At 38.1% G+C, this 27,996-nt stretch overlaps 11 protein-coding genes across 11 annotated transcripts; 5 read left to right on the top strand and 6 right to left on the bottom strand. All coding sequences in view use genetic code 12, as the record gives it.

Moving 5' to 3' along the window:
• Positions 1 to 413: 413 nt before the first annotated feature.
• I9W82_002520 (ssDNA endodeoxyribonuclease) lies at positions 414 to 1,655 on the bottom strand (the record flags this gene model as incomplete). Its single annotated transcript, XM_067691385.1, has 1 exon — positions 414 to 1,655. One exon carries the CDS (start codon positions 1,653 to 1,655, stop codon positions 414 to 416), a length of 1,242 nt encoding a protein of 413 aa, XP_067549755.1.
• Positions 1,656 to 1,810: 155 nt separating this feature from the next.
• Positions 1,811 to 3,166, top strand: NUP49 (FG-nucleoporin; the record flags this gene model as incomplete). The annotated part of the gene is made up of 1 exon (XM_067691383.1): positions 1,811 to 3,166. One exon carries the CDS (start codon positions 1,811 to 1,813, stop codon positions 3,164 to 3,166), a length of 1,356 nt encoding a protein of 451 aa, XP_067549754.1.
• Positions 3,167 to 3,284: 118 nt separating this feature from the next.
• On the top strand, positions 3,285 to 4,052 carry I9W82_002518 (uncharacterized protein; the record flags this gene model as incomplete). The annotated part of the gene is made up of 1 exon (XM_067691382.1): positions 3,285 to 4,052. The coding sequence occupies one exon, from the start codon at positions 3,285 to 3,287 to the stop codon at positions 4,050 to 4,052; it is 768 nt and encodes a 255-aa protein (XP_067549753.1).
• Positions 4,053 to 4,317: 265 nt separating this feature from the next.
• I9W82_002517 (uncharacterized protein) lies at positions 4,318 to 5,988 on the top strand (the record flags this gene model as incomplete). The annotated part of the gene is made up of 1 exon (XM_067691381.1): positions 4,318 to 5,988. The coding sequence occupies one exon, from the start codon at positions 4,318 to 4,320 to the stop codon at positions 5,986 to 5,988; it is 1,671 nt and encodes a 556-aa protein (XP_067549752.1).
• Positions 5,989 to 6,223: 235 nt separating this feature from the next.
• On the bottom strand, positions 6,224 to 8,389 carry AGC1 (amino acid transporter; the record flags this gene model as incomplete). The annotated part of the gene is made up of 1 exon (XM_067691380.1): positions 6,224 to 8,389. One exon carries the CDS (start codon positions 8,387 to 8,389, stop codon positions 6,224 to 6,226), a length of 2,166 nt encoding a protein of 721 aa, XP_067549751.1.
• A 2,984-nt stretch (positions 8,390 to 11,373) lies between these two features.
• I9W82_002515 (uncharacterized protein) lies at positions 11,374 to 11,736 on the top strand (the record flags this gene model as incomplete). Its single annotated transcript, XM_067691379.1, has 1 exon — positions 11,374 to 11,736. One exon carries the CDS (start codon positions 11,374 to 11,376, stop codon positions 11,734 to 11,736), a length of 363 nt encoding a protein of 120 aa, XP_067549750.1.
• Positions 11,737 to 12,212: 476 nt separating this feature from the next.
• On the bottom strand, positions 12,213 to 12,659 carry I9W82_002514 (uncharacterized protein; the record flags this gene model as incomplete). The annotated part of the gene is made up of 1 exon (XM_067691378.1): positions 12,213 to 12,659. The coding sequence occupies one exon, from the start codon at positions 12,657 to 12,659 to the stop codon at positions 12,213 to 12,215; it is 447 nt and encodes a 148-aa protein (XP_067549749.1).
• Positions 12,660 to 13,503: 844 nt separating this feature from the next.
• Positions 13,504 to 13,845, bottom strand: I9W82_002513 (uncharacterized protein; the record flags this gene model as incomplete). The annotated part of the gene is made up of 1 exon (XM_067691377.1): positions 13,504 to 13,845. One exon carries the CDS (start codon positions 13,843 to 13,845, stop codon positions 13,504 to 13,506), a length of 342 nt encoding a protein of 113 aa, XP_067549748.1.
• Positions 13,846 to 15,569: 1,724 nt separating this feature from the next.
• Positions 15,570 to 15,947, top strand: COX19 (Cox19p; the record flags this gene model as incomplete). Its single annotated transcript, XM_067691376.1, has 2 exons — positions 15,570 to 15,588; positions 15,652 to 15,947. The coding sequence occupies 2 exons, from the start codon at positions 15,570 to 15,572 to the stop codon at positions 15,945 to 15,947; spliced, it is 315 nt and encodes a 104-aa protein (XP_067549747.1).
• Positions 15,948 to 16,035: 88 nt separating this feature from the next.
• Positions 16,036 to 22,599, bottom strand: I9W82_002511 (exo2; the record flags this gene model as incomplete). The annotated part of the gene is made up of 2 exons (XM_067691375.1): positions 16,036 to 20,398; positions 21,098 to 22,599. 2 exons carry the CDS (start codon positions 22,597 to 22,599, stop codon positions 16,036 to 16,038), a joined length of 5,865 nt encoding a protein of 1,954 aa, XP_067549746.1.
• Positions 22,600 to 23,419: 820 nt separating this feature from the next.
• Positions 23,420 to 25,291, bottom strand: OFI1 (Ofi1p; the record flags this gene model as incomplete). The annotated part of the gene is made up of 1 exon (XM_067691374.1): positions 23,420 to 25,291. One exon carries the CDS (start codon positions 25,289 to 25,291, stop codon positions 23,420 to 23,422), a length of 1,872 nt encoding a protein of 623 aa, XP_067549745.1.
• Between the last annotated feature and the right edge of the window lie 2,705 nt (positions 25,292 to 27,996).

Below are 27,996 nucleotides of genomic sequence, written 5' to 3'. Positions count from 1 at the left end.
GACGAAGGCTTTGTGGAGCATCATATTGTGAATGACAAAATGCATACAAAATACACTTCTCGATTGCTCGCCAACGTCTACTCTTAACACGTATGCTGACCCGATATAGTGGCAATATTAATTGCTACTCATGCTCCTCCAAATTTGCAACAACTCCCGTCGTGTAGATCAAGATTCTCGGGGCAACACCTTTTAAGGAATTTTTCTTATACTAAAAGAGCTGTGAGCTGAAGTTTTATGAGACGTCGTTTTTATAATTTTTGCAACAATTTTGATACAAATTGCAATTCTAGCGAAGGAACAAAGAGAACACACACTTACCTTTAGCCTTTCGAACTTCACTATCTCTAAAATGACATGATTCTTTAACTAATACAAACTCTAAACTAAAAAGAACAGAATATAAAACAGAACTAATGTTCTCCAATAAACCACCGTCCTCGAACAACATACTGATTCAAAACATCAAGAGCAAAAACAAACTCACCAACTTGAACACCATCCTCTACTGTCACACAGCTAGACAATCTCCTCGTTAGTCGATTCAATTGTCGTTCTCGTATAGTTCGCCTTCTCTCATCCAACTCCTGCGTATCAGGGAAATCCAGATCCATAAACCCTGGAGGTGATTGAAACTTGTCAAATATTTGCAGTAGGATATCTTCAAATTCAACTTCGTTGTCGTCGTAATTGTAAAACAGTTTGAACTGCTCGAATTTTATTCGATCTTTTATTGAGTTTTGAGTGACTTTCTTGACTAAAGCCGTAGGCTTGTAATTTTCCTTTTCATTAAATACAAAATCACCAAAATCCCATGAAATTTGCTTTATTGGATGTTGAAGCAAATTAATTCGAAAACCAGGGCCAGTTTTTAACATAACTGAGTAGTAATTCGCAAGGTAATTTCTTTGTTGAAGCAAAGTAAGATTCGTAGGTATTTCAATTGGTGTAACAGGAGGAGTAGGGCTGACAACCGCTTGGCTGATGATGATGCTTCCGTCCTCGTCTTGTGAGTCTGCAATCTGTTCCTCTTCTTCATCTTGTTTTACCTTTTCTTGTGATGTAGGCGGAGTGTTTTCGTCCACACCTTGCTCGTCCTTCAATTCAATACTCCTATATCGAGATATTTTTCTAGGTGGTGAGCCTGTGGAGGAAGTTGGTCTATTGCTAGCATGTGGGATTGTGCTCAAATGAATCCTCGGTTGGACCTCTTTATCTTTAGGGGCAAACAAAACGGGTCCTTGTATAGTACTTCCATTTGTAGACTTCTTTTGCAGACTGAAATTGACCTTTATTGGAGAAGATGTCTTGTCAAATGCATTTCCTTCCTCATCAGTGTCACTATACTGAGTTGGATCTAGATAAATACTTTCCAACGCTGATTTCTTGTCATTGCTGTTTCTTTCACGAACTTCTTGTGATGAATGAGGAGAGATCTGTACCACTGGACCCTTTTTCGGAGGTGAAAACTGGTTGGATCTTGCATCTTTTAACGCTTTCAATTCTTCTTCGCGTAGCCGTAGCGTCTCCTCCAATGCTTTGTTTTCCTCCTGAAGTTTCCTGATGGTTTCCTGATCTTCCTTTCTAGCATTTTCAAAAGCTTCCTGAATAGATTTGTTTACTTGTTCAAGTAAATCCTCAGGCACAGTGGTCATGCCATTTGATGCAATTAGACGTGTGTCTTTCACTTTGTAGATCTGGTCAAAACAATGCGGAAGAAGAAAAGAAAAAACAGAAAAAAAAAGAAAAACGAAAAAACAATCAATTCCATCACATAATCCATTAGCAACACCAAACAATTGACAAATAAATGTTTGGCCAAACATCATCCACAACTCCATCATTTGGAGGATTTGGGTCGGGAAACACAAATACAACCGGAGGTGGCCTATTTGGTGCCAAAGCTGGGTCCGTTGGCTCAGCGCCAAGCGGAGGTTTATTTGGTCAATCAAATACTCAGCAGCTGCAACAACAACAACCACAACAACAGAATACATCAGGAGGGTTGTTTGGGAACAAGCCTGCGGGAAGCACAAGTGGTGGATTGTTTGGACAAAGTAATAATGCAAGCACCAGTGGTGGATTATTCGGACAGACAAACCAACAACAACAACAGCAGCAGCAGCCATCGACATCTGGAGGCGGTCTTTTTGGCCAACAGAACCAGCAACAACCTTCTTCTAGTGGTGGCCTCTTTGGTCAGCAAAATCAGCAACAACAACAGCAACCTTCTACTGCTGGAGGTGGATTGTTTGGAGGATCACTGAACACAAATACCGGTGGAGGTTTATTTGGTAAACCAAGCACCACTGCAGGGGGTTTATTTGGTGCGAATACCTCAACACAACCAAGTGGTGGTATTATTGGTGGTGAAGCCAATACAAATCAATCATCAAGTGGTGGATTGTTCGGTAATAACAACACAAGTACGCAGCCCAGTGGAGGACTATTTGGCTCTAACACCAATCAGTCTAGTGGTGGTTTATTTGGTAACAAGCCAGCAACAGGAGGGGGGCTATTTGGGCAAACTTCTCAGCCACAACAACAACTGCAGCAACAACAACAACAACAACAACAGCAACAAGCAGGTACAGCTACTCAGTTGACAGCCATGACGAGGGTTGGTGATCTTCCACCAAATATAAAGAACGAATTGCAACAACTAGACACTTATATAAACACTCAGCATTTAATTGCAACTACATTGAATTCAGATATGACAAAGCACGATGATTTGATCAATACCATTCCCAAAGATATAACATACTTGCAAAACAAATTACTATCTACAAAGCAAGCTCTCAAATTTGACACAAATCAATTACAAGATCTTAAAAATATGAATAATGAAATCACTGAGGATATAAACAACATTATGCAACTAATTATTCAATTGAGCACTCCAGGGACAAAACTATCAAGTTCGTATCAATTGAATGAGTTTTTTATAAAAAAGATTAAAAAGTACTATGAAGTGCTCAATATATATGAGGAGACGATCAATGAATTGGAAAGTGTACTAAATGGATTGGAGAGGAATTGTAACGAAGGGTTTGGAAGTTTGGCTAGTATAGTGCAAGTCATTAAGTCGCAATACGCTTTATTTATGGACCTATGTGAGACTATGGCACAGTTGCATAATGAGATTAATAGGCAAAGCAAGTAGAATAATTGTAATATAAAGAAAAAGGTGTACATTATAGCGGAATTCGGTGCGCAAAAGAAAGAAAAAAATCAATCCCATCATATAAACCATACATATCAGATACGCCCCCTCCCTGCTAATGTCTCGTGCTGATTACCTTTCAAAGTACCTAGGGAACCCTAATGGAGAGAAAAAGGATAACAAGAAGAAGAAGAAGAAGAAGGAAAAGTCCTTCATCCCAACTTCAAATATAACAATCTCCAAATCAAAGCACCACCTACCGACACCCATACACGATGATCATCAAGCCCTTCTTGATGAAATCGACGACAATGACGAATCCAAGCCGGTAATTGTTGAAAATGTAAAAGAGAATAAAGGATTCAAGCGAATAGACAATAAACCGCTTACAATACCAGCTCCCCACGATCAACAAGTAGCAAAGACAATAGCTCCACCGGAAACCAGCACAGTATATCGAGATGCTTCCGGGCGAATAATTGACATAAATGAAGCCAAACTCAATTTTGAAAAACGTAAGCAGGAGATTAAAGATCAACAACAACGCATTGAAGTTCGCACCTCAACACAAGATCAACAACAACAAGAATCAACTAAATTCAAAACTAAGCTCAATGATAATTTCGAAGATCCATTGAATATCTTCCAAGATGATGCTACGAGGGAGAAGTTGGAATATGAGGATAAACTGCGATCACAATTCACTTATAATAAAGGAGTTAATCCTCGTAATCGGTTTGATATACCTGCGGGGTATTTTTGGGATGGAATTGATCGATCTAATGGATTTGAGGAGTTGATGTTGAGAAAGATTAATGAGAAGAGTTATAGTAAGATGGAGGTGAAGATGAATCAAGATTACGAGTTGGATCTTGATGATGAGTAGAAAGTGGAATAGTTTATTACTGTATAGAAATAGACACTTATTTTAGTAACCCGCTGAATAGTCATATATCACCCTACTCAGTGTTGCTGCAACATGTGTATCCTCTATCGCATTGCCTACTATCTAGGATAGTCAAAGGATTGCGGGGGAGGACCATAGTGTGGCATTGGTAGCGCATCATTACTCTGATACAAAATTAAAACAAAATCCCTTGCGACAGGTTCCATTCATCACAATTACTCACAAGCTCAACACCGCCTTCACGATGCCACCAGCAAAGATACCAGGATACTACTTTGATGAGTCTCGTGGGAGATATTTCAAGATCACAAATGGAGCTGTAACTACTAGTGATGGATCATCACAAAAGTACCACAACAACGCAGTACAAGCTGAAAAGCGTAGTCAGCACTTTGACAAGGTAGAGAAACAAAACCAGAATAAACAAGATAAACTTACTAAGAAGAAACGACGTGGGGAAGAGGTTATCCGAAATCCTCATGTGAAGCCCTTCCCTTCATCAGAGAAACTTGATCAAAGGTTACGACAAGCTGAATTTGATCATCTATCATTTCTCAGCTTGAAAGCTGGTGCTGTTGATTTGAGTAGCGTATATTATAAAGGTGATATAGTCGGTGCTGTCAAGTGTGGGGCCAAAATCACGCTTACTGCTCTGACGCCACCACAGGGTAAAATTGTTGCCTACCACAAGGACTACTTTATTATGTCGAGGAACAGAATAGGAGAAGAGGAGAGTCTCAATTTGGGCGTGTTTACGTATACTGGAGAATTGCATGTCGCGCAGCAATCTGTCCACGTTGTGTTTGATAATGAGTATCTAAGTTTAACTAGGGAGCTAGCATTTAATATTTTTGATCCATACAACATTCGAGAGTTTATGACCCCTCAAATATATTCCGGGTACAATAGCTTTGATGCAAAATCGGACATTCTACAGATCTATACATTATCTGGACACAAATTTTGTATCGTTGTCAAATTTCACACATATTCCAACAATATTGCTGAGCGTTTTCAGGATTTGACTCTACCGTTGATGAAGTTTCTCAAGAGTCAGTTTTCCAAGTTGAATAAAAAGAGTCGCAAGCTAAGCAGGGCTTTCGGATTGGACTCTTTTGAATTTGTTGGCCCTTCTAAATCCAGTATTGAAGAGATAAACGCAATGATTAAAAGTGGTGCTAATGATGCAAGTGTGAGGGCTCGATTGAATTCATTTTTGTCAACCCATGATAACGTCAAGCCGAAATATGCTTACCGGCCACTTGACAAAGATGTTCCCAACCCCATTAAAACTTGTACTATAGTGGAAGGGAGGATAGTCATTGTCACTTTAGATGGTCAAATTATCTATTTTGAATACGACCATCGACTGAAAAAGTTTCAAAAGTTTAAATTATTCACCACGCAGTTAGTGATGACTAACCCACTCGTTCGGTTGGTTGGAGAGTTTATATATGTCAGTACAGGCAAAGAAATTTTGATTATCAATCATGAAGATAAGCAAATAGAACGTCATGCCTTTGATGGACTTCGCAAATTCTTCATATTATCACCAACACGATGGATAATTGTCAATAAGAATCAAATTTGCTATTATGATCCTTGTGCAAAGAAGCTAGACTTGATTATGTCGTACAACAATGGTAATGACGTACATCAGCAATTTGAAGTCATCAACAATCACTTGATATTTAATATCGGCGCTAAAGTTCAAGTAATGAACTTGTCTCGAGCAATCACTGATCAATCTGCTATAATGCAATTACAGTTTGAGACATACAAGCTTGGATATTTCAAACATTTCAAATTACATCGTATATTAGACATGGGTGAGGAACATGGTCTAACGCGCGTGGGGTTTCAATTTGCTGATAATGAGGAAAGACATACCCGGTTTGAAGCATATTGTATATAGACTATACTTAATAAACTTATTTCAGAGAAATTTATCACAAACTACGAATCAAGATCAAAATACACATCTATCAATTAAAAAACAAATTAAACAGGTTTTTGCAAAGTTTTTTTCTCGTAAAATATACATAACACACAGCAGTCAAATTCAAAAGCTTTTCACTTGCAACACCATTCTTCTATCAACAAAATTGGTTCACTCTCTCTATATCTATCATCATCAGTAAAGTCTATCATTACTTCTTTTGGATGAAGTTCAAATAGGAATTGTAGTCGAATTTTCCAAATTTGTAGTCAATATCCATAAACAATGTCATAGCATCATAAGATTTATACGTGTAATCGGCAGGCAATTTGACCAATGAATCTTGTTCCTTGCTAACAGATGGGTCAATTGCTGACTTGTTGAGATAAATCAATCTATCACCTTGCTCTTGTGAGTTGAAGACTTGATCATTAGTCAAGTTGTAAACACCAGGATACCCACTGATTGCCTTGAAATTGGATTCCCTCGTGATTGGTGGAGTTAATGGGAACAAGCTTTGCAACAATTCATAGGAAGCTAAAGTGAAACCGAATTGTGGTGATGATCTAAACACTCTAGCCAATGAACCCTTGAAGAAGGCAGAAAACCCTTCTTGTTTCAAAATTGATGCACCACAATCAAGGATACCCTTGTACTTGATATCATTCTTTTTACCAGCAACTTGCAATCTAGTCTTTATCACATCAGCTGGAGTGGTGAAAAAGGCTGATGGAGCACCAGCTAACGCACCAGATACCAACAATTGCCAAGTTGACAATTTTTGCTTCTTGGTGGAATCGTATGGATCAAAACCAAACATATATTTCTTCAAGTTGGCATAAGTTGGGAAATAAATGGCTGAAAATGGAACATCTCTCAAAAGACATGCACTTGCACCCTTGTACAAACCTCTAAGACCCAATTGCCTAACAACTTGAGTAGCAGTCAAGTGCTTGATTGGAATTTCACCTGGTTTGGACAAGTTCTTGGTGTTACCTTGCATTTGCAATCTAATTTTCACAATTTCCAAAGGATTAGTAAAGATAACTTGACATGCACCAGCAGACATACCAGCCAAGATTTCCCAATTCATGGTAATCGATCCATCTTCTTGAGTTCCAATTTTACGAACCAAATCATTGACGGTCAATTTAATAGCCTTTTCTGGGGCAACACCAACCAACTGAGCAGCTAAACCAGAATACAATCCTTTGAAACCTTCCTTCCTCAAAATCTTTTTAAAACAGTCTAACGAATTGTCATACAAGGCCTTGTGTTTTTGAGCTTGCATTCTAGTTTTGACCAAATCAATAGGATAAACAGCAGTGGCACCAATACATCCTGCAATAGAACCAAGGAAGAACGAATATAATGAATCGTAAATTGGCCACAATGAGAAATTGTCGCTTGGTTCATGAGTCGAGTAACGACTTTGTGGGTGTTCAAAAATGGGTTCTAATGAGTTGGCATTGTTGGTAACATTTGGATTCAAAAATGCCATCATTTGTTTACGAGGAATATTGTCATCACTCTTTTGATTGATCAAGTAGTAGATCAAATCCAAGGATAAGTTGGAGATTTGTCTAAAGTTGGCTGATTTTAATATTGGATCATTCAAATGGTTATATAAATCCTTTTTATTGATGATAATATCAGCCTTGTCTTTGCTTGTTGGTGGGGTGTTGGCGATGACTTCGTTAATGATATCAACTTTACTCAATGTATCATAAATAAACAAAACATTTGAAAGTGAGTATTCCTTTTGGTTGTCAAAAAAGCCAGTAATATTTGGTAAATTCTTTTTCAATTCTTCCGACAATTTGTGATTAAAAGTGTTTGTCAATATTCTCACCAAATCTTCATCAGATATTGTCTTGTTCTTTCCAGCAGCAACTTCAAAATTTCCAATCAACTTGGTGACTGGTAAAAAGCTGATCAAAGTGACAAAGTCATTAAATCCAATTTCTCCCTTTGGTTCGAAAAATTTGGGGAAATAGATCCAGTTCAATTTAATCAACTTTTGTTGATATTGAGGGTCAATGGACGAATTTATCTTGTTCAACATATCAACACATTGATGGTAGGTGATTTTGGAGTTTACATTATCACTCGACGACAAAAATTCGTACAACAACTTGTATTCCCCATCAGTTGAGGTCAAAGTCTTGATGAAGTGCAACCAATTGGTCTCGGTGACAAACCCCTTTCTTTCAGTGTCAGCAACTAAATACAAAAGCGAAAATGCTGATTTTGGGATGTCTGTTTGAAATGGTGATAAAATGTTGATGAAATCGGGTAACGTCAATACTTTTTCTTGATTTTTACCAGTAGTGGCGAAATCGTTGAAAATCTCTTTAGCTTTCAATTCAGTGGACATTATGGAAGCGTCGTCGTTGTTGTGGAATATGTGGGAAAAGGGACCTTGGGCTAGTTTTTATAAAAAAGGGTTTGTTATGTAACTCAAGTCTATAAGAAATGAAAATAAAGGTACAAAAAAAGTTTGGGCAACTAAAAATGGGATGCTGTGGGGTGTAATACCAAGCTAGTGTCTAACCAAAAAAGGAAAAGGATGTTTGAAGGAATAGTTGCAAGTTCTATAAGCCCATACAGTAGAAAGAAAACTGTGTTGAAAAATTTGGGGTTTCTTTTTCGTTGATTGGATTGGATGGGACAAAAAAAAAAAAAAAAAAAGAAAAAAAAAAAAAAAAAATTTATTATTTACAAACCGAAAAATGTCGCACGAGTGCATCATTGATTTTGCAACTTTTAGTGTATGTACCATGTATGCAACATCAAAAGACAGAAAGAAGACGTTGAAGAGCTTTTGCTTTCCCATTGCATCCATGCATAAGGATACAAGAAATGTGTAGTGTAGTGTTGTGCTATTGATCTTACTAGCTTATACTGAATTTCCGTTTCTGAAACGTTGTGAAAAGCGCATTCAAATATTTCCCTATACTAAACTCTGCAGCATACTTTCTCCGCCTGAAAAGTACAAGGCAATTTAAGGAAGTTTTTTAGTCTGATCATTTCTTCCATCTGTTCTTAGACTGATCTAAGCTTCGGTAAACACGTTCATAGAAATCAAAAAAGAAAAAGGTAAGAGAGGGGTTCCATATAGGTCTCACTGGCTAATCGAGAGTACCCATTTACCAAAGAGCAAACAATCTGTGGAGTAGGGACAACAGTAACTAAATGTCGTACTGGCCAAATGAATATTTTTTTGTTTTCTTATTCAATGTTTCTTTTGCTGTCCTAGCGTTACCGATAGATGTTTTTCTTTTTGTTTTTTTTTTTTTGCGGGGGTCAAATGAGAGTAAGAGTGTAGTAGCCCCACCAATAACGCGAATGAGGGTGCAAAAAAAAAGTCACCGGCGACCAAAAAACCGGCACAATAATTCCAGTCGAGAATAAACCGAGAAAATAAAACAAAAACAAAATAAAGCCTCATTCAAATTTTGTGGAGTTTAAACATCTACAAAAGGGATCTAAATATCCCTGGTAATAGTCTGATGTCCACTCAGGAATCGCCTTGGCTATCTCAAGGTTGGTCTTACACAGAGTCCCAAAAAAAAAAACCTACAACAGAGCTTTTCCCTGCTTGTTGCCACGGTGGACGACATTTTCTCATGTCAAAACTATAACCGCGACATTTTTATTGAATTTCTTTTTTTTTTTTTTTTAATTTTTAATTGATTTACAACTTCCTTGCATCCGACGACGTCGCGCGTGAAAAAGAAATTTTCCTTATGCAAAACTTTGAGTCACACAGACGCTCTCCGGTCTTGCGACCCTTTAGAATCTTTCACCCCACAAAAGATTGAGCCAAAGCTTCGATTCAGTTTGTAAATATTCTTCCACTAAGCTGAGTGGTTCCATTTCCATAGCTGAAACGTTCCATGGCAGGCAGGATCTCTGGTGAATGTATTCTTGAAACATTTTGTATATGCATTAAGATCTCGGAATATCTAGGATCACAGGAAGTATTTACCCCGCTTTTTTGATTTTCTTTTTCTCTTGGGATTTATTCCGGTGCGGAATTTACTGCTACCATTTGCATTTTTGATTTGACAGCGAGTGTCGCGGAAATATGCAGGTCACGACACCGTATCTTTTCAACGCTGTTTGCGGGTAAGAATAAAAGGTCTATAAGCTTGCTGAAGACGTCACGCGCAATCCAGAGTAGAACTATATTGGATTGAATCTCGTTGACTGCTTTGTAGCTACGTATGTCAAAAATTTTGCATCATTTTTTGAGCAAAATAAGGAAATTGATGTATTTACTTTCACTTTAGGGGACTCATTATGACCAAATAAGGTAGAGTTGGAGACAAGGACAAAACAAATCTATAATTACAATCCCAATGGGACAAAGAGTTTGCAATAACAGTTTAAAATTCTCGCTAACATAACGCTTGTGGTTGCAAATTCAAGTTGTTGATGCGCTTGATGCTTCTGCTTCTTTTCTCAAAGATAGCTACTTCTATTTCAGGACTACTACTGAATTACAAAGGATTTCGAGGAGTTAAAGTAATTGCATAGGCAATTGTGGTGGATGTGATGTGATTTTCAACATATCACTTTGTGTTATATTCCATGACTTTGACATTTTGCGCAGAATTCTTCATGAGGTAATTGCGACCACGCAGAATTTCTCACACCACACTACTTCAAAAGCTGTGCGTTCTACTTGTGGTTTTCTTTAAGCTGATTGTGTGAGTGCAAGGACTCATAATCTGCTTCAATCACATTGTATTAAGCTAGGATTACAAGGAAGCATCGTTGTGATTTTAATTTTGAACTTCTTTGACTTGTCAACCTCTCATTCACTGAACTACTTTAATACATATGGTTGACTCTTTCATTTCATAGGCGAAAACACATGCCCATTAATATTACGACTGCTCTCGTTATTTGCTGGTTTTCAATTGCACAAAGTTGATGGTTTGTATACTTTTACTGATGTCTATTGCGAGTGGGGGAAAGGGGGTGTACTAACATTTTACTCATCAACTGAAACAATGTAGTTTGACTTTACATAAACGCAGGGGCTCTTTTGTACTGTAGGGGTGGGAGTGGGGGTGCGACCTACTAATGAATTTGATTCTTTACTCTGTAAGGCAATAATTTGCTCCACAATGAACCACGAGAGCACTTTTTTGAAACATTTTCAGAAATAAGGCTCGTAAACATTGTTCTTTCTTTGCGGTGTGATATTGTTTCATTGTTTAGAAGGGGAATGCCATGTGATTCTTGTATGATTAAGGGATATCACTAGTGAAATGAAAAATAATTAACATCGTTATATTCCCCTAGGGTTGCGTTCTGCACTCATAAAAATTACTAAACAAAAACAAAGACATGAAGTTTGCCACTGCTCTCATTACTACTCTTATTGCCACTTCAATTCAAGATGCTGCTGCTCACTCACCTCAAACCGATTCATCGGTCTCTAAACGTTTACACAACGAGGTCTTTGGAATCTCATTGGATACCATCTTTGAAGCCGAGGCAGGCTTGTTAAATGGAACATTATCCACCAATTCTTCAGGTTATGCTACATTTTTGAATGTCTTAGGAATCAATTCTACTTATGCTTCTGAGCTAGGATTCCATGAGGGTGAATCAACCGAGGATGTGTTTAAAACTTTTGCTAAATTGGTTGGTGCTAGAATCATAGGTGGTCCAACCGAGCCCACAGAGCTGTCTGCACACGAGGGTTAATCCTTCTTAGGTTATCTCGGCGAGGACGTCTGGAAGCTCTAGCAATAGTGAGTAGTAACGTCGCAGCTACTTGCTGTAGCATGCAAAAAAAAAAGGCGAAACTTGTTCACAGAATCATTGAAGACTGAGGCCCTTGTCGTTGCAACAGAAGCTGCTGCAGGCGTTGGAGAAATTGTATACTGTGTTTATACATAAATGATTAAATTTAACCACGTCCTTAGAACGAAAGGAAGGTTCTCCTCTTTTTAAATCGGCTTTCAAGCTGTAGCAGATCCGAAGTTGCAAAAATGATTTAATTCTGTGCAATAATTACACCTGGACTCAAAATCTCTGAATCATACTTTCGTTTCTTATCCTGACGTTTTGTAAACCTAAACCAATACTACAATTGATTCATAAGATAAAGAAAACAAGCGTGTATTTAGCAAAACTATACAGCTCAGTAACGAGCCAGACGTAATACGATCATCCGAAACTTAGTTGTTCAGACCAGAAATACGTTTAATGTCACTTGCAATGTCATTAACCAATATTGCAGCATCCGCGGCAACTTTTGGGATAGCGATAACCAATTTCTGAAGGTCTTGAGGAGAAGATGTGTCTCCAGAAAGCAATGGAACAACAGATTCAACATCTTGAACAATGGATTGAATATCACTCTTCAACTTGTCAATTGCTTGGAAAATTTCCTCAAATGGTTGTAGTGGATCAAAACTGTCCCCAGTTGGAGTAGCATCATAAGCAACAGGAGCAGCAGGAGCAGCAGGAGAAGCAGAGGCATCAGGAGCAGCAAGAGCAGCAAGAGCATCAGAAACAGCAAGTGCAGCAGGAGCAGCAGAAGTAGTAGGTGCATCAGAAGCTGCAGGAGCTGCGTTGGCAGCAGCTGCAATCGAAACAATAGCGACAATAGTAGTGAACTTCATTTTATTCCGTGGCTTTGATAGCTAGCAGTGGGTTGGTTGTTGAGTTTAAGCTCAACACATCACTTGGGAAATTTGTTGGTTATTTATATTCTTTAGCACTTTACAGTTATCATCCCCTTCTCATGCCACTCTATCTCGAACAATGGGATTCACAATAGTCACCAAAGTGACAGTCGCGCATCTCTGTCCTGAAATAAAACACGGTTGAGGCGTGTAACACCCACGGGGCCCAACTGCTAACAATACAGCCCTTCATTTAATGGACACGGGGGAGGGGGTGGTTTGGAAAAAGAACACAAACTGTCAACTACAATTAGCCGGTTTTTGAACAATGTTATTTGAGATTCCGCGATTTTCGTACAATAGACGTTATAGGTCGCGGTGTGTTTCCATTGTTTTATTCATATTTTTGTTAATTGTGCGCACGTGCTCTTTATCAAAGATTATAGACATTTACTAAAGCAATTAGACGATGGTCTAATTCTATACTATTTACTTAATAGAATATCCATAATTATATAGTTCATCTTTACATAGGAATCAATTTACTCTTTACATTTTTACTACGATATTTACTATTATTACATAAGGATACTCTGGATATCCATAAAAGACATCATGTCTCACAAGCAGTAAACACAACCGTTACTGGCCCTCTAATGATTCAAGAGGTTGTATAAACTTCAGTTCTCAGCGGTACTTTTATAAATTTTTCGTATATAATAATCAACTATTGTTATTTCATTTCAACTACATAACACCATCTTGGTTACCTACTAGTACACTCAAGTAATTACAGGTAGATTAAGTTCCGCAGCGAGTCAAATGTGAGTTGATCATGAGCTTAGTTGTTGAGACCAAAGATACCCTTAAGGTCACCTGCAATGTCACCAACCAATCCTTCAACATCCTTGACAGATTTGGAGATAGCAGAAATCAAGTTTTGAAGGTCTTGAGGGTAAGATGCGTTTCCAGTGACCAATGGAACAACAGATGCAACATCTTGAACAATGGTTTCAACATCTTTCTTCAACTCTTCAAACTCTTGGAAGATGCCGACTGATTTTTGTTGTGGAACAAGAACGTCACCAGTTGGGGTAGCATTGGTAGCATTGGTAGCATTGGCAGGAGCAGCGTTGGCAACAGCGGCAATAGAAGCAATAGCAACAATAGTAGTGAATTTCATTTCTCTTGTGGATTATATAGATAGTTGTGGGTTGGCTATAAAAGACCTCCCAGAACCTTTTGGTAAATTGGCTGGATATTTATATTCTTTTCTTAACTATTGTACAACGTACCGTCACCATCTTCTCCAACCACGTTTTCTCCGACAATCGGACTCACAGACACCATCAAACCCACAGTGAGGCATTTTTGTTCTATAAGAAAACACAATTGTGGTGTGTAGCACCCACGGGGCCAAACAACCTTCCAATAAAGTACGACGGGTGTGGTTTGGAAAAAGTATACAAACCATCAAACTAGAATAAGCCACATTTTGAACAATACCATTCAAAATTCCGCTTTGTTTATATAATGCACAATAGAGGTTATAGGTTGCGGAATCAAGGAAGCAAATCAGCTCACTCCTTTCTGAATTTCATCTAACCATTCACAATTTCAAAGCCACAGTGGTTTAGTTGTTTGCTAGTGGAGTAGTGAAGGGGTATGGGGGCGCCTTCAGTAGTTCCAAAGTGGTCCTGTACACAATTTAGTTAACCTTCTGCCCCACTGCCAAGTATTCTGAAACGGTTATCACCTGCATCTTAATGACACAATAATAATCAAACGTTTTGCATGTGTCAAAAACGTCTTTGCAATGGAAGCGATGGAAAGACTGATTAGTTTTTGTAACCAACTATTCCGTGAGCCAAATCAATTGCACGATGACGACTGCCAGCGTTGACTCTCATGTTTGTTTCATGGTGCTATCCTGAGCTTATCACGAATCTCGCTATTGCTCGAGCAAGTTTTTTTTATTTAAATTCATTGTTTTGAATAGCTCTCATTGTTTGAATTAATTTATACGCTGCATGTATTATTCTCACACATCCCTTATATTGTTTCCGAAAAAGCCACAGAAGGAAAGCTATCTAAAGTGCGCCCAATGCCGTATCTCCTTACAGTAGGTAAAGCAAATGTAACGCAGTTTCATATTGAACTTGAAAGGATTCGTTAATCACAGTTGTGGAGGCAGAGTTGCCACCAGCTCTAAAGTCAGTTACCAAAGTCCTTTCAAACATGAGAACAGTCGTGAAATGCGAGAAGCGGAATCTGTAGAACCTTCCGCCCCTTGTTCTAGAATGTCCACACCTTTCTTTGTGATTTGTTTTGCTTCTCCCCGTTTTCCGTTTTCCCTCAACGGTTATTGCAACAATAGAACTCTTCCGAGGGATTAATTAATTAATTGGCATTATATACTGATTTGTACCACTTCCATCAAGATTGCTCTTCTCATTTTTAGAGTGTGGTTGAGGTTTAAATGTGTGGTGTTGTAAAATCACATGTATCCGAAACTCGGCCTTGAAAGGGGAAAAACGTGGGCAACCACATTTGTGCAAGCCCCCATCTTCACAGGACTGTGGCTAACAGAGTGGTACAAACTAACTTCTTGGTTTTGAAGAGAATTGGGAAATCCAGGTACCACGGATATCAAAAACTGATAGATTAATAAGGTGTCCTGACTTTTTCTCAATCAGAAGATAAGAACTATCGCCAGCTGATGTTGACCAAACCTGCAAGGGACCATCCAGTAGTCGACATTGTGGTTGGCTGTAATCAATGGGGTGCAAAACATATGTCGTTGATTCAAATGTTGCGACATTGACGTTTACACGAAATACCATTTTTTTTCATCTTTTCATTTCCGAAAATCTCCTGACACGACCAAACAACGACAAGGAATCAACTATGGCATCCGGAGCACCAGGTACGTTTAAGAGGCCACATATCATGCCACCAGCTTACTAACAAGAAGCTTACCTTTTTTTAGGAGGAAATTTTAGGACTTGGACCCCAACACCACCAGAGAGAGGATCATTCCCTCTTGATCATGATGGTGAATGCACTGAGCAAATGATGAAGTATCTCAAATGTATGAAATTTACAGAGAACAAAAACGCTCCAAACTGTCGGATACTAGCTAAGGATTACTTGAAATGCAGGATGGACAATCAGTTGATGGAACAAAGTGAATGGGATTCGCTAGGGTTGGTCAATTTACCAGGAGATAAAGAGCATCATCATAAGTTGGACTCCAGTGAAGAGAAACCAAAACTTACCAAATAATTTGTACATAGAATATCGTGTCACTCTTGTATATATATAAATGATATTTACTTTTAGTATTACATTTACGTATCTATTACAGAAGCTTTTAACTGTCTTTCTTGTCCTTGTTATTATCTTTGGTTCCCGACTGCTTTGATGCATTCAAGAATCTGTCAATGGCATTGGGCTGTCTAGCACCTTCGTGGATGGGTGCTGCATCAGGATGTGCCCCGTTGAACGAATGTGGGTGTGGGTGTTGTTGTTGTGGGTGGCCATACTGAGGCGTAAAATTTGGTGGTGGTCCGCCTTGATGCTGATAGAATGCTCCAGGTGGGAACCCATACGGGGCAGGTGGCATTGGCTGACCATACTGTGGACCATTTTGAGCATTTGCTACATATGGTCCCTGAGCCGGACGACCTCCTTCACTCATAACATTTGAAAATATTTGGTTGTAGATTTGCTTTGCTGCTTCTGGATTGTGGGCCTGGTTTTGTTCATCTTGAGACTCTTTGGTGTTCTCCTTATTCTCCCCGGATTTGCCAGTCTCCGATTCACCCTTCTGGTTCTTCCTCAACAATGTTAACAATTCGTTGGATCCCTTGGATTTAGCTTTCTCTTTAGCACCACCACTTTGATCTGGCTTTGCAGAAGCTAATCCATTCTTCTTCTCGTGTATTTGAGGTTTGTCTGATTTCTTTGCTTGAGCAGCTTTAATACGAGCAACTTTCTCCTCTTCAGTCATAGGCTTTCTTTGCTTGGAGGCCTTTGAGTGGTACACAAACTGCCTATTGCTCAAATTAAGAACCAATGACGAATCTAACAAGAGCCCACGATTAGTTTGAAGTTTACCATTCATGTTGTTTCCACCCAATTGTGGCACATCAAAAATAACTCCCAATGAAGTCTTTGAACCAACAGTGATTATAGATGCAACAGTACCCTTTGACATTTTGGGGACTTTTCCAAAATCTTGCACATACTCAATACGATCACCCAAATCAAACTTTTGATCACTCAACAATTGGTAAGACTCATTGGCATTAAGAATTGCATTTCTAGGAACGCCTCTGATATCTTTGTTAATCATTGGTACTTGATTCAAGATGTAGTTTTCCATATATTGCTCAATAGCGGCAAAACTAAACTTGGTAAATGATTGACTTTCCAAAGAAACTGGAATCAAATCAGCCTTGACCTCTTTCAACCACTTTCTAACTTCCTTGATTTCGTCTTCATCTGACACATCTTTCAATTTTGGAATATCCGAGCCCTTCAAAGGTGCCAAATTAGCGAATAATTTTGGGAATTTTTGCTTATAAGTTTGGATCAAATTAATTGCCAAAGGTGAAAATTCCCAAAACTTCCCATTAGCCAGCTGCCTGGTGTAGCCCAATACTTTTTGTCTCTTGCTTTGAAACTTCAATTCCAATCCAATATTGATCTTTTTACCACCATCTTGGATCATATACTGACTGGTAATTTTTGACAACAAAAGCGAATTAATTCCAAGCTTCTTACTAACATCAAATGATGGTACGTAGTTGATTTGTTTGGCTTCAATACTTTGTCTCCTTTTACCGATATTTGGTTCCGCAACTGAAGAAATTTTTGAAACTCTAATGCTCAACTTATCTCCTGAATACCCGACAACCTGTGCAGGAGCACCATATCCCAAGTCACCAAGGAAAATCACTTGAGAATGCAATGGGAATTCCTCTTCAACTGGTAATGGTGGTCTTGTAGCAAATCTTTGATCCTTGTGGGTCACATCCTTGACAATCAACTGCAATGGATAAACTTCAATGTTTTTGGAGTATGTCTTGACATAAGCACCATTAGGGTTTCTGATTAAACCATTGACTGCCTTTACATGGACCAATACCTCAATAGATCCAAGTTTCACACCTTTTGTTTTGTCCCAAGTATAGTCCAAATTATTACAAGCTGATCGATATTGTCTTCTATCTTCAGGACTTAACTCCGTTGTAGCCACGTATTTGAACCCTTTCGCATTTCGAGCAGACTCATAATTGTATTCGCTATCTGAAACTTTCACAACCTTGCACTCCCTCAAAAATGGCCAGTTACTGTAAATTAATTTACCAACAAAACTTTGAGCAAATTGACGCAGAGTCATATCGGACCATACATTCTCCACATTTAACACCATCGTTTCCGATTTGGAAGAAAAGTTAAATACTTTTACCTCATTCAACGACAATTCCGAAGTGAAAGGAATTGATTGCAAGGTAGGGAATCCAGCCAGGAGATCAGTTCCTGTACGTGCTTCCTCCAATTTACCAATCTTGGGCTCAGCTACCTCTGGTAACTCGAATTTTGTCTCATAACATTTATCGTGCTCAATATCGTGGAAAAATCCTGGTAATGGTGATGGATACACTTTATCAATTTGAGGGTTATTGATAAACTTGATATTGTTGCCATACGAGTTTCTTTTCGCTTCCTCCGGTGACAATTTTGCCTCGATTGGTTTCAAGGCTTCAAGCAACTTCTTTTCATCAACAAAGTCCAACAAGACAACAGCTTCCCAACTGGCAGTTTTACCATTCATATCAATGTCAACTTCATGTGGGTAGAAGCCAATAATGGGTGACTTTTCATCCGTCATCAACGGTCTGTACACAGCAGGCATCAATTTCTTTGATCTAGCAGGAAGCACAGCCATCAATTGCTCAAATGGCTTGAATGGTTTAGACTTTTCGAATGTGATATCTTCTCCTTTCTTGATCAATTCTTCCAACCCTATAGATATATCAGAAATTCTTGGAGCATAATGGTACCTATAATAGAAATTCCATGATGGACAACCGCGATAATAATAATACAAGACCCATTGCAAACCCTCAATGTAATGCTCAGTCATTTCAACCAATCTGTCTTTATCGTCAATAGAGAAATGCAATTTCTCCTGATAATAGTTGTTTTTCCAAGTTTTAAACTTTTCTTCATAAACACCCTTTGTTTCACCAAGAACATCCTCACTTTCAACCAAGTTGGCTGCTTGATATGACTTGACAGTTTTCCTCAATTCACCAATACGTTCATCAAAATCATCTTCCGATTCCGATGGAGACAACCCATCAATATCCAATCTGGCCACATAAGAATCATCCGATTTCGAGTGAACAATCAAAAAGCCAGCTTCCAATGCAAATTGCTTAAGGAACTCCATATTCTTCTCCACATCTTCCTTGTTCAATTTCAACGTTGGTAATTTGTCTTCATTAGCCATTTGAATTAGTTCGTCAACAGGATGACTTGAAACTTCCATAAGCCAAGGTTTAATAAATCCAACCAACTTCTTTTGTTCCTTCAAGATCAACAATTTCCCAATCTTTTTTCTCTTCTTTTCTCCTGATATAGAAACATCATCAAGTTTCTTGTTAAACCATTCAACATCCACCTCTCTCTCTTCAAAATTTTCAAATTCAAAGTCTGACAAATGATGGACCCAAATGTTTAATCTCCGCAAATTAATCTTACCATCCTCATTGATGTACCCATCAGACTGGAGCAAACTTTGCTTAAACGTGGATATCAATAAAGGAAATGCACCCTTGTTCAAATGCAAATCAGGTAGATGTGGTAAGAAATCATTACCAATCACATACATGATAAGAATAAAATCATCCAAAACTTTCTCAAAATCATACTCAAAGCTAATTTGTTCCTCAACTTCTTTAAATTCCAAAGCCAAATACTCTCTGACTAATGATAAATGCAAAAGGTAGAATTTTTGATCAGTTACATCTTTTGGTCCAGAAGAACCCTTGCGGTTTCCAAACGTCACCTCCTCACGCAACAATGCAAAGTGAGGATCATGACTTACCAATCCCAACATGATCAAATCTGCATCTAAACCATAAATACAATGTCTCAAATTTGGATCGTAATCATCCTGAGACCGTAAAGCTCTAATAAATTCTTGAATCTTGTGTTCACCTTCCCCGGGAACTTCGTGACCACTCAAAACAATTTCAATATTGGCCCACCGTGAATCCTCAGTAATCTTTTTATGTACAAAATATTTCAAATTATCGGTCAATTTAGCCATAAATTCTGTACCTGGAGTAATCGAGTTGGAGTCAAAAGGATCTTCTTTTGGTATATCATCACCATTTTCAATGGCCTTTTTCAAATTAAGTTCAGCCTCATAAGCAGTTCTAAATCTTCTTGCTCTTTGCTGGTTCATTTTGGCTCTGGGGGCGACTCCATCAATGGCCATATAAAATGTCTTTTTCGGCTTTATAATACTAAACAAGTGATCAATATAGTTGAATATTGCCGCATACATTTGATCATCTGATATGCGTGTTATTGAACCATCGTTCGAATGCGTACATGTATGCAAGATGGAGTTCATATCGAGATACAAATTATCGAATTCAGGAATCTGTTTTTCATCAATCAACTGTGAGATCAACGGCCATCTTTCCGATATAAATCTAAAAAATTTAGGAATACCTATGTGAATGTTAGTAATAGACTTTATCAAACAGATCCGCTATTAGACATACCCATCTTCAACCTCTTTGTTTATAAAGTTGTGTAGTTGAATTGCAAACAGTGAAAATGTCCACTTTTCGTTGCAATTTTTTTTTTTATTTCTTTTCTCGCAAAACCCGACACACCATTCTGAATTTTTTTGCTCTCTACTAAAGAGACACCGTTTTAACAATATGCACACGACTCACATTCACCTTAAAAACATATATATTCTTCAACCGTATACAAGATATAAAAAGTAAAGCCAAACCTAGTAAAAAAGAATTAAAAACAACAACAAAAGAAGCAGCTTAGATCCCGCCCTAGCAACCATCTCTACTGAAAAGTGAGAATGGCTGAAGGAGCATACCGTACCAACTAAGGTTTCTTGCACCCACAGTTTCATTTAAAGAACTTCCAATCCTTTCTCGTTGCTAATGCCGCGATAGACATTGGCAAATTCCGAGAACTTCTTAAACACAAGCCTTGACAGAGTGTGTATTTGCTTTCCCAAAACGGAATCTTTAGACCAAAACAGAGCTCCCCATTTGGAGCAATTAGCAAGTTGCAATCCCACACTTTTTCTCCATCCTGGGTATTGCTTAACAAGGTTCTGTAAGGATTTGCGAGTAACACGACCTGATTTTCGAAGCCCATACCTCCCTGCTTTTACCAATTTCCTTCCATGTTTCCTCAAAAGTCGTGAAGCAGTTTTGCCATGTTTAGCAGATAGTCTAGCAGACTTATCTAACATAATTACTGCTTGTGCGCTAGATGAGTGTAGCCAACTGTCCAACTTGGAAACTGATTTTGCTGTATATTGAGATAACCTGCCTGCAAATATCTTTCCATTCAGTGTAGCATAGTCGAATCCGAGCTTTCCATAAGTTGACGCAATATCGCTTCCTTGCAGTGCTAGATCCTTTAAAACGCTATATTCAGCCTTCACAAAACCCCTTGATTCTTTAAACCAACGTTGGGTATTTGTATTTACCACCTTGAACGCGTCGTGGGTCCTGCCCATCCAGCTATTTGCTATAGGTCCCGCTTCTTCAAAAGCCTTGTTTGTCCACTCACGGGCAGAAGTTAAACCGGGTCCCCATTTGGCTCTCACTTGCTTGCCGTAGTTTACAAATCGATTAACCTTAGATTTCTTCGAATGGAATTGGAAAAAGTTGCTAGTAGCTGGCGCTTCTTCGTAGACAATATTGTCCCAGTAGTAGTTGAGCTTATCATACATTGTAACTGGCTTTGATTCCTTGACTGAAACAAAATGATACATTGCATAAACAGCAGGTACAAGTCCAATCAAAAGCGCAAAAAGGTAGTAACAAAGGTATTCAGAATGAGAGTCCAAAAACTCTTGTGTGAACCTCACAACTCTCACTTTAAACGGGTCCGTGGCTCTCTTGGGCTCTGTGCGGTTCGAAATGGGCTCTTTTGGAGCCAATTTCTCCGTTGGGGACTCTTTAATTTCTTGCCTTTCTTTTGCTTGCAACTCTATCGTGTCTTCCAAATCAGTATCTATTTCTGCATTCACATTAGAACTGATTCCTCCAGCCAGTTCCCCTCTTATATCCTCCTCAGTAGAATGCTCCAATTCACAATCCAAGCCGACTGATTTATTCTGCTCGGACACATACTTATTCAATTGATCAATTTTATCCTTGGCGTAGTTGGAGTAAAAATCACTAGACTTTTGCTTAATAGACTCATTAAACAGGCTCATGTTTTCAAAAAACTTAATCTTGGAGCCAACACTAATGGAATGTGACAAAGAATCCGACCCAGAATCATCCAGACGAGAAACCAGTGAAAATGATAATGGGGAGTTATCAATTTCATCATTTACAACCCTGCTCGATTTACCAGTACCAGGGGTAGATTCAACTTGTCCTTGGTTATCAATCCCAGGGACCAATCTTGGTACTTTAAACACTGAACTACCTGCTTCCAGCGACTCCAATTGTTCATCTAACCCAATATTGTGTTTACCATCTGAACTAGTCGTTGATCTGTCATCATCGAAATCTGATGATGATGAAATTATAGACCAGTCTTCATCAATTGTATTATTGCTTTCACTTCCACCACTAGCACGTGTTGTCGATGATAGTGGTGGCACTCCCCCCTTTCCTTTATCTTTAACGCTTCCTTTCATCTTGCAAAAAACACTCCTGTACGAAAACCCTGTCAAGCAGCTGAAATGGGTATCAAGTAAATTAAAGCACAACTATGGAAATAGAAAATTTGTAAGATGGAATACTGAGAGGTTATTGCTATCAGCAAAAATTGTGGACTTTTTTAAGGAATTAAAATGAGTGAGTGTCACAGAAAAAAGGGGATAAGAAAAAAGGGAATCAGATAGGGAACAATAAAAGAAAATTCTCTCAAAGTTGTAAATATGGGGTATTGCTTGCAGGAACTCAAATCTAGCTCTACTATCTTTTGAGGAGGTAGCTTCTGATGCTAGTTATCCGATCGTGATAAGCCTGCTGGAGGCTCTCATTAGGGAGAAGCAAAGCTCCCACAATACTAGTCATGGAAACAAAGATAAGCCAATTGAGTAAACGTGCACTACCTTTTCAAAACCATCAATTGCTTATCCTGTAGGTTTCTATGATAAAGCTAGAAGGCAAGTTGGATGTCAGAGATAGAGTCAATACATGTTAATTCTAAGTACTTGTAAATACGACCCAATCATAACAAAATTTGAGGGTGAGGAAGACCCAATTACCCATGACGTAGCACAAGTGTTACATTTTTGATTTTGTGTAATTGTGTTAATCACTGATAACTTCACGCTACACCAGCATTTAGAGGGTTCATCTACAAAGACGTACCTTCAACACACTCCTCGACTTTTTTATAAATAAAATATGAAAAGATAAAGTAAATACACGTAAGAACTATATAGGTGCTCTTTAAATTCGAAATGAAATCTTTTTGTGACGTTAATCCAACTTTTTGTAAATCTACTTTCATTGACCTGGCTTCTGTTTGTTATAACCATCCGGAGTTGGCGTGAATGACGATGAATATTCCTGTCTCAGATCTGAAGGCTGTGGTGTAGCTACCTGTGCAGATAGATTTGCTGAATTTGGTCGTGGTGGGTTGAGAATATGAGAAGGTGGAGGAAGAGAGCCAATCAAACCACCGCGACTCTGAGGAGGGCCCCAAGTTGAATTTGAAACCTGAGGTGAGTTCGACATAGCTCCACTGGTGGTAAGTCCTTGGTTTGAAAACCCGTGAGAATGAATCGGATGACCAACATTTGCAGGCAACGATTGTGGTCGACTTCCAAGCGATGGGATCATAAACGAGTTCGCTATGGAGCTGCTTCTCAGTATAGGCACTGGATTCGGTGGGAATTTAACTGGTGTGGGTGTATGATTTGGCCCTTGTATTTGTGGAGAGTTTCTAGCCAGTGCAATGGTGGATAGACCCGACAGATCGCTGCCCTGTTCGTGAGTGTGGTCATCACCATATGCCATCGTGTTTCTTGCAATTCCAGGAATCGGCCCATGTTGTTGTTGTTGTTGTTGTTGTTGTTGTTGTTGATGCCGGTGTTGTTGAGTATTGGAATGTGGTTGATATTGATGCGCCACCTGTGGAACAAAAGAATTTTGTAGTTGAGGTTGGTGAGGTACAGAGAGTGGCGGTAATGAGATATGGTTGTTCTGATTGTTGACTTGTGGGAAGGGGTAAAACGGGATGGGGTATATTGGACTTGGGGTAAACGTAGGCCCACTTGGAGTTCGCATTGAGTTGTGCGCTAGATGGTTTTTATATGTTGAGTATGCTTTGGGGTCAAAACTTTGGCTACGTTGTTGTTTCTCAAGCAACTGTTGTTGTTTAGTTCCAAACTCTTGGTTGCTTTGGCTTCTCAAATTCTGTTTCTTATCTAATTCATCAGGCGAACGTCCAATAGTTTTCAATGTTGGTATGCAATTTGGATCATTTGTGGTTGTAGAGTCGCCACTAGTGGCAGGCTCATTACTATTAGTACTAAAGTTGGATGAAGCTCCAGTGGAGTTTGAGGTAGCTGATGAGTCTCTTTCATCTTGTTGGTTGACAGCAAGTGCAGGTCGTTGTGGTGTGCCATCACCATCATCAATACTACCGCTTGAGTGAATATGTTGAAGTGGTCTTGGAGTAGGCACCATGTCTTGAGAACCCGAGTTTGTCCCTTGTAGTCGATTATTGAACACCCCACCGTGGATGTTGTTTGCGGAATTATGCGCACTTGTATTGACACTGCTGATGCTGTTGCTGCTACTACTATTGTTAGCATTACTAGTGCATGCATTAGCTGAGTTTTGATGTCTTGTCAAAGCATCTGGTCGTGCAAACCTTCGCGAACATCTTTCACAACTGTATGGTTTTTCTCCCGTATGAAGTTTTTCATGGCGTTTTAAATCGTGTATCCTTCTAAACCTCAAATTGCAAATGCTACAAACATGAGGTTTTAGTGACGAATGTATAAGCTCATGACTAACCATGTTGTGTTTTCTTGTGAACCCCTGATTACAAGTTTTGCAAAAATATTTTCTTGGTTGTCGTTGTTTGCCAGTAGATGAAATATTCAGGGACAGATTTTGTGCTGGTGCTTGATGATGAGCTGGAGTTGACGGTATTATATTACTGTTTGCAGCCTGTGGGTGAAAGTAGTCGATTTGTTGGTCTGGTGGATTTGGAACGTCGACATCTTTGTGGAAATCAGTGGCAATTTGTTGCAGTGAATGTTGATGTAGTGGTAAAGGTAGCTGCTGCTGCTCCAACAGAGTCGGTGGAGTTGAGTTCGGTATTGGTAAGTTGTTCAGATGTAGCGGTTTGTTTGGGTTGTTGGACATCTGTGATTTTGAAAAAAATAAGGCTAAGATTGTTGTCGATGGTTTGGTCGAGTGAACATTAATTGTTGTATTGAAAGTTTTTGAATAGTGTATTAATTTTAAGGTTTTTCAAAGGGAGTGCTGTGGTGCAGTTGCAAACAATATTGGTTTTCACGTGGTCAAAGGGAAGAAGAAATGTGTATAGGTGTGGTGATGGTTGATACTTCTTCAATGATCTATGTTACTCTTGAATTGCTAATAATAAAAGGACCATCTAAAAATATTATTATTAGTAGTAGTAGTAGTATTATTTGTGGTTCAAAGAAAAGAATTTTCTTTTCTTTTTGCGTATGATGTAATTGAAAAAAAAAATATATATATATATATATATAAGTTATAAAGAAGATTAATAATAATAATATTTTGTGTGCACAGTGTGTTATTAATAATAAAATAATAAATAAATTTTTTTCATTCTTCTCAATCTACTTCTTTCCGTATAGTATGATATTGTACAATATAACCATATGTAGTCTATTGTTCTAGAAAAAAATACAAGTTACAAAGAGTGTAGCTAAGAGCTTTAAACCAGTGACAAAACACACGTATTATACGACATTGATTGGATGATAACCAACCGAGTGGTATACACATGTACCTTTTGTATTACTATACAAAAATCTTTCAAGAGGGGAGGAGATTGGCACAGTGATAGAGTGCATGAGCTTTTGGGCGCACGTGAGAGTATACGAGACATATAGTCTACTAAACAAAACTTTCTAATATAGATATATAAATACACTTTGCCTTAGAGTACAAGAACACAAGTTCAAAACAAATTGGTACGATTCATTCATTCTGAATTTTTCCTATTCTTCTTCTTATTGTTGTTGAAATCATTTCTAGAAGCACACATCCGTCAAACTCAGTGTCAGTCATAAAAAAAAAATTGTTTGATGTTTTTTTTTTTGTTTTTTTTTTCCCATATATAATTTAACACCATATAATATCTACAATACTTATTCTATGTCGTTTTGAAATGGACTCCAATCGCAAGCACATCCTAACGACAAAGCTACAGCAGGGTTGAAAGATTGATACTGAGAGTTAGGTAGTGACATGTGTATCTAGCAAAGCTCCAAGCTCCTCCAACATTAGATTTGTAACAGAAGTGCCAAATGAAAAAATGTCGTGTGTGTTAGCACAGAAATTAAACCAATTATCCGCATAAAAGAAATAAAATAAAATAAAAAACAAAACAATGGACAAAAGAAACTAAAAAAAAAAAATAAAAAATGAAAAAGAAATACAAAAAAAATGCTTTGCACCTGATGCAAGTATATGCAGTACCAAATGAGCCCATAAACAGTTTTTGTAAACATAGCAATCTTTTCGGATAAATACAATAGTGAATGTTTGTGATAGCAAGGGCCACAATTTTCTTTGAAGCGCAGAGATTTATCAACGGATATATGCCAGTCTTCCATTTCAACGCCAAGATACGTAAACGGCACAGATTTCCACACAATAACATGAAAACCCCGACCTAGAATGCCGTTGATCTCTTTATAATATTTTATTTTTTTATTGCTTAGTGCGCATGTGACTACATTTTGTGTAATATACTACTTTTGGTCTACCCAACACAATAGACAATACTCTTCTGTCCAAAAACAACACCCCCCAATTCGTGACTTTTGTTCTCCCCCATGCGAGTATCCTGCATACGACGCATATTGCCTAACAATGGTGTTTTTAAAGAGTCGTAAGTTTTTTTCAAAAAAATAGTATACTCCGTAATCTGGTTGCAAACCATTCTTCCAGTTATAATATTCATGCATTTGTAACATAAGGAAGCTTTTTTCTTCCTATTATCATACCATCCCTTTTTTTTTTATTATAATTAATACGGGAACATCGATTTAAGGTTTAATAGTATAGAGGTTGTCTCAGAAATATGCATAATGGGTTATTTTATCAGTTTGTGCTCAATCCTGTTTGGGAGTTGTGAAGGAAACAAACGAATTGACAAAATAATAATGGCAGTAATAACCGAAACATTGATTAGTAAAAGCGAAAATAAAGGGCCAGTTGAAAACTTTTTAACTGTGACAAATCAATTTCTTCGTTGAGCAGTGTCTAAATTTCATTTCTTTGTATTTTAACCAAAGTTACACTACCATTGTTGAAGAAAAATGAGGCGCATCACTGCAGTTGAGTTAGTATTAATGTAGGTACATGTACACTAAAATTGTTAACCGCTCAACTTGAACCATACCTAATAAGCTTCAACAAACTCTCTTTATTTTTAGGCTTTTTTTTCTTTTTTTTTCCACGGCAATTTCGAAGGTTTCATTTAGTCTTTCCAGAGCGATGGAGCTTTAAAACACGAACCACAAAGAATCCTAAAATTTGTTTCTTTGAATCACAAAGTTAGTCAGCCAAGTAAGAAAATAAAAAAGCTGCATAAAAAATAAAACGTTTAACGAAAGGATTTACAATACACAAAAGTAATACCTAGTGAGAAATAAGAGATATCATTAAGCCCTCATTAATCAACCATCAACATGGAAATATCTTTTAACGAAACATCAATAGAAAACCTCCAACTCTACAAGCTCAAATTTGAGAATGTAAACCTCCATTCTCTTTTAATTTACTCGTCAAAAACAATGCAGGCTGACAACAATAGAAAAAAATTATACCTTGAAGCAATGGTTAGCATG

This window comes from Candida metapsilosis (assembly GCF_017655625.1).
Source record: "Candida metapsilosis strain BP57 chromosome Unknown scaffold2, whole genome shotgun sequence".
Taxonomy (NCBI): domain Eukaryota; kingdom Fungi; phylum Ascomycota; class Pichiomycetes; order Serinales; family Debaryomycetaceae; genus Lodderomyces; species Lodderomyces metapsilosis.
Note: the sequence above shows the minus strand (reverse complement) of the source record. Positions and strands in the feature narration are given on the sequence as shown.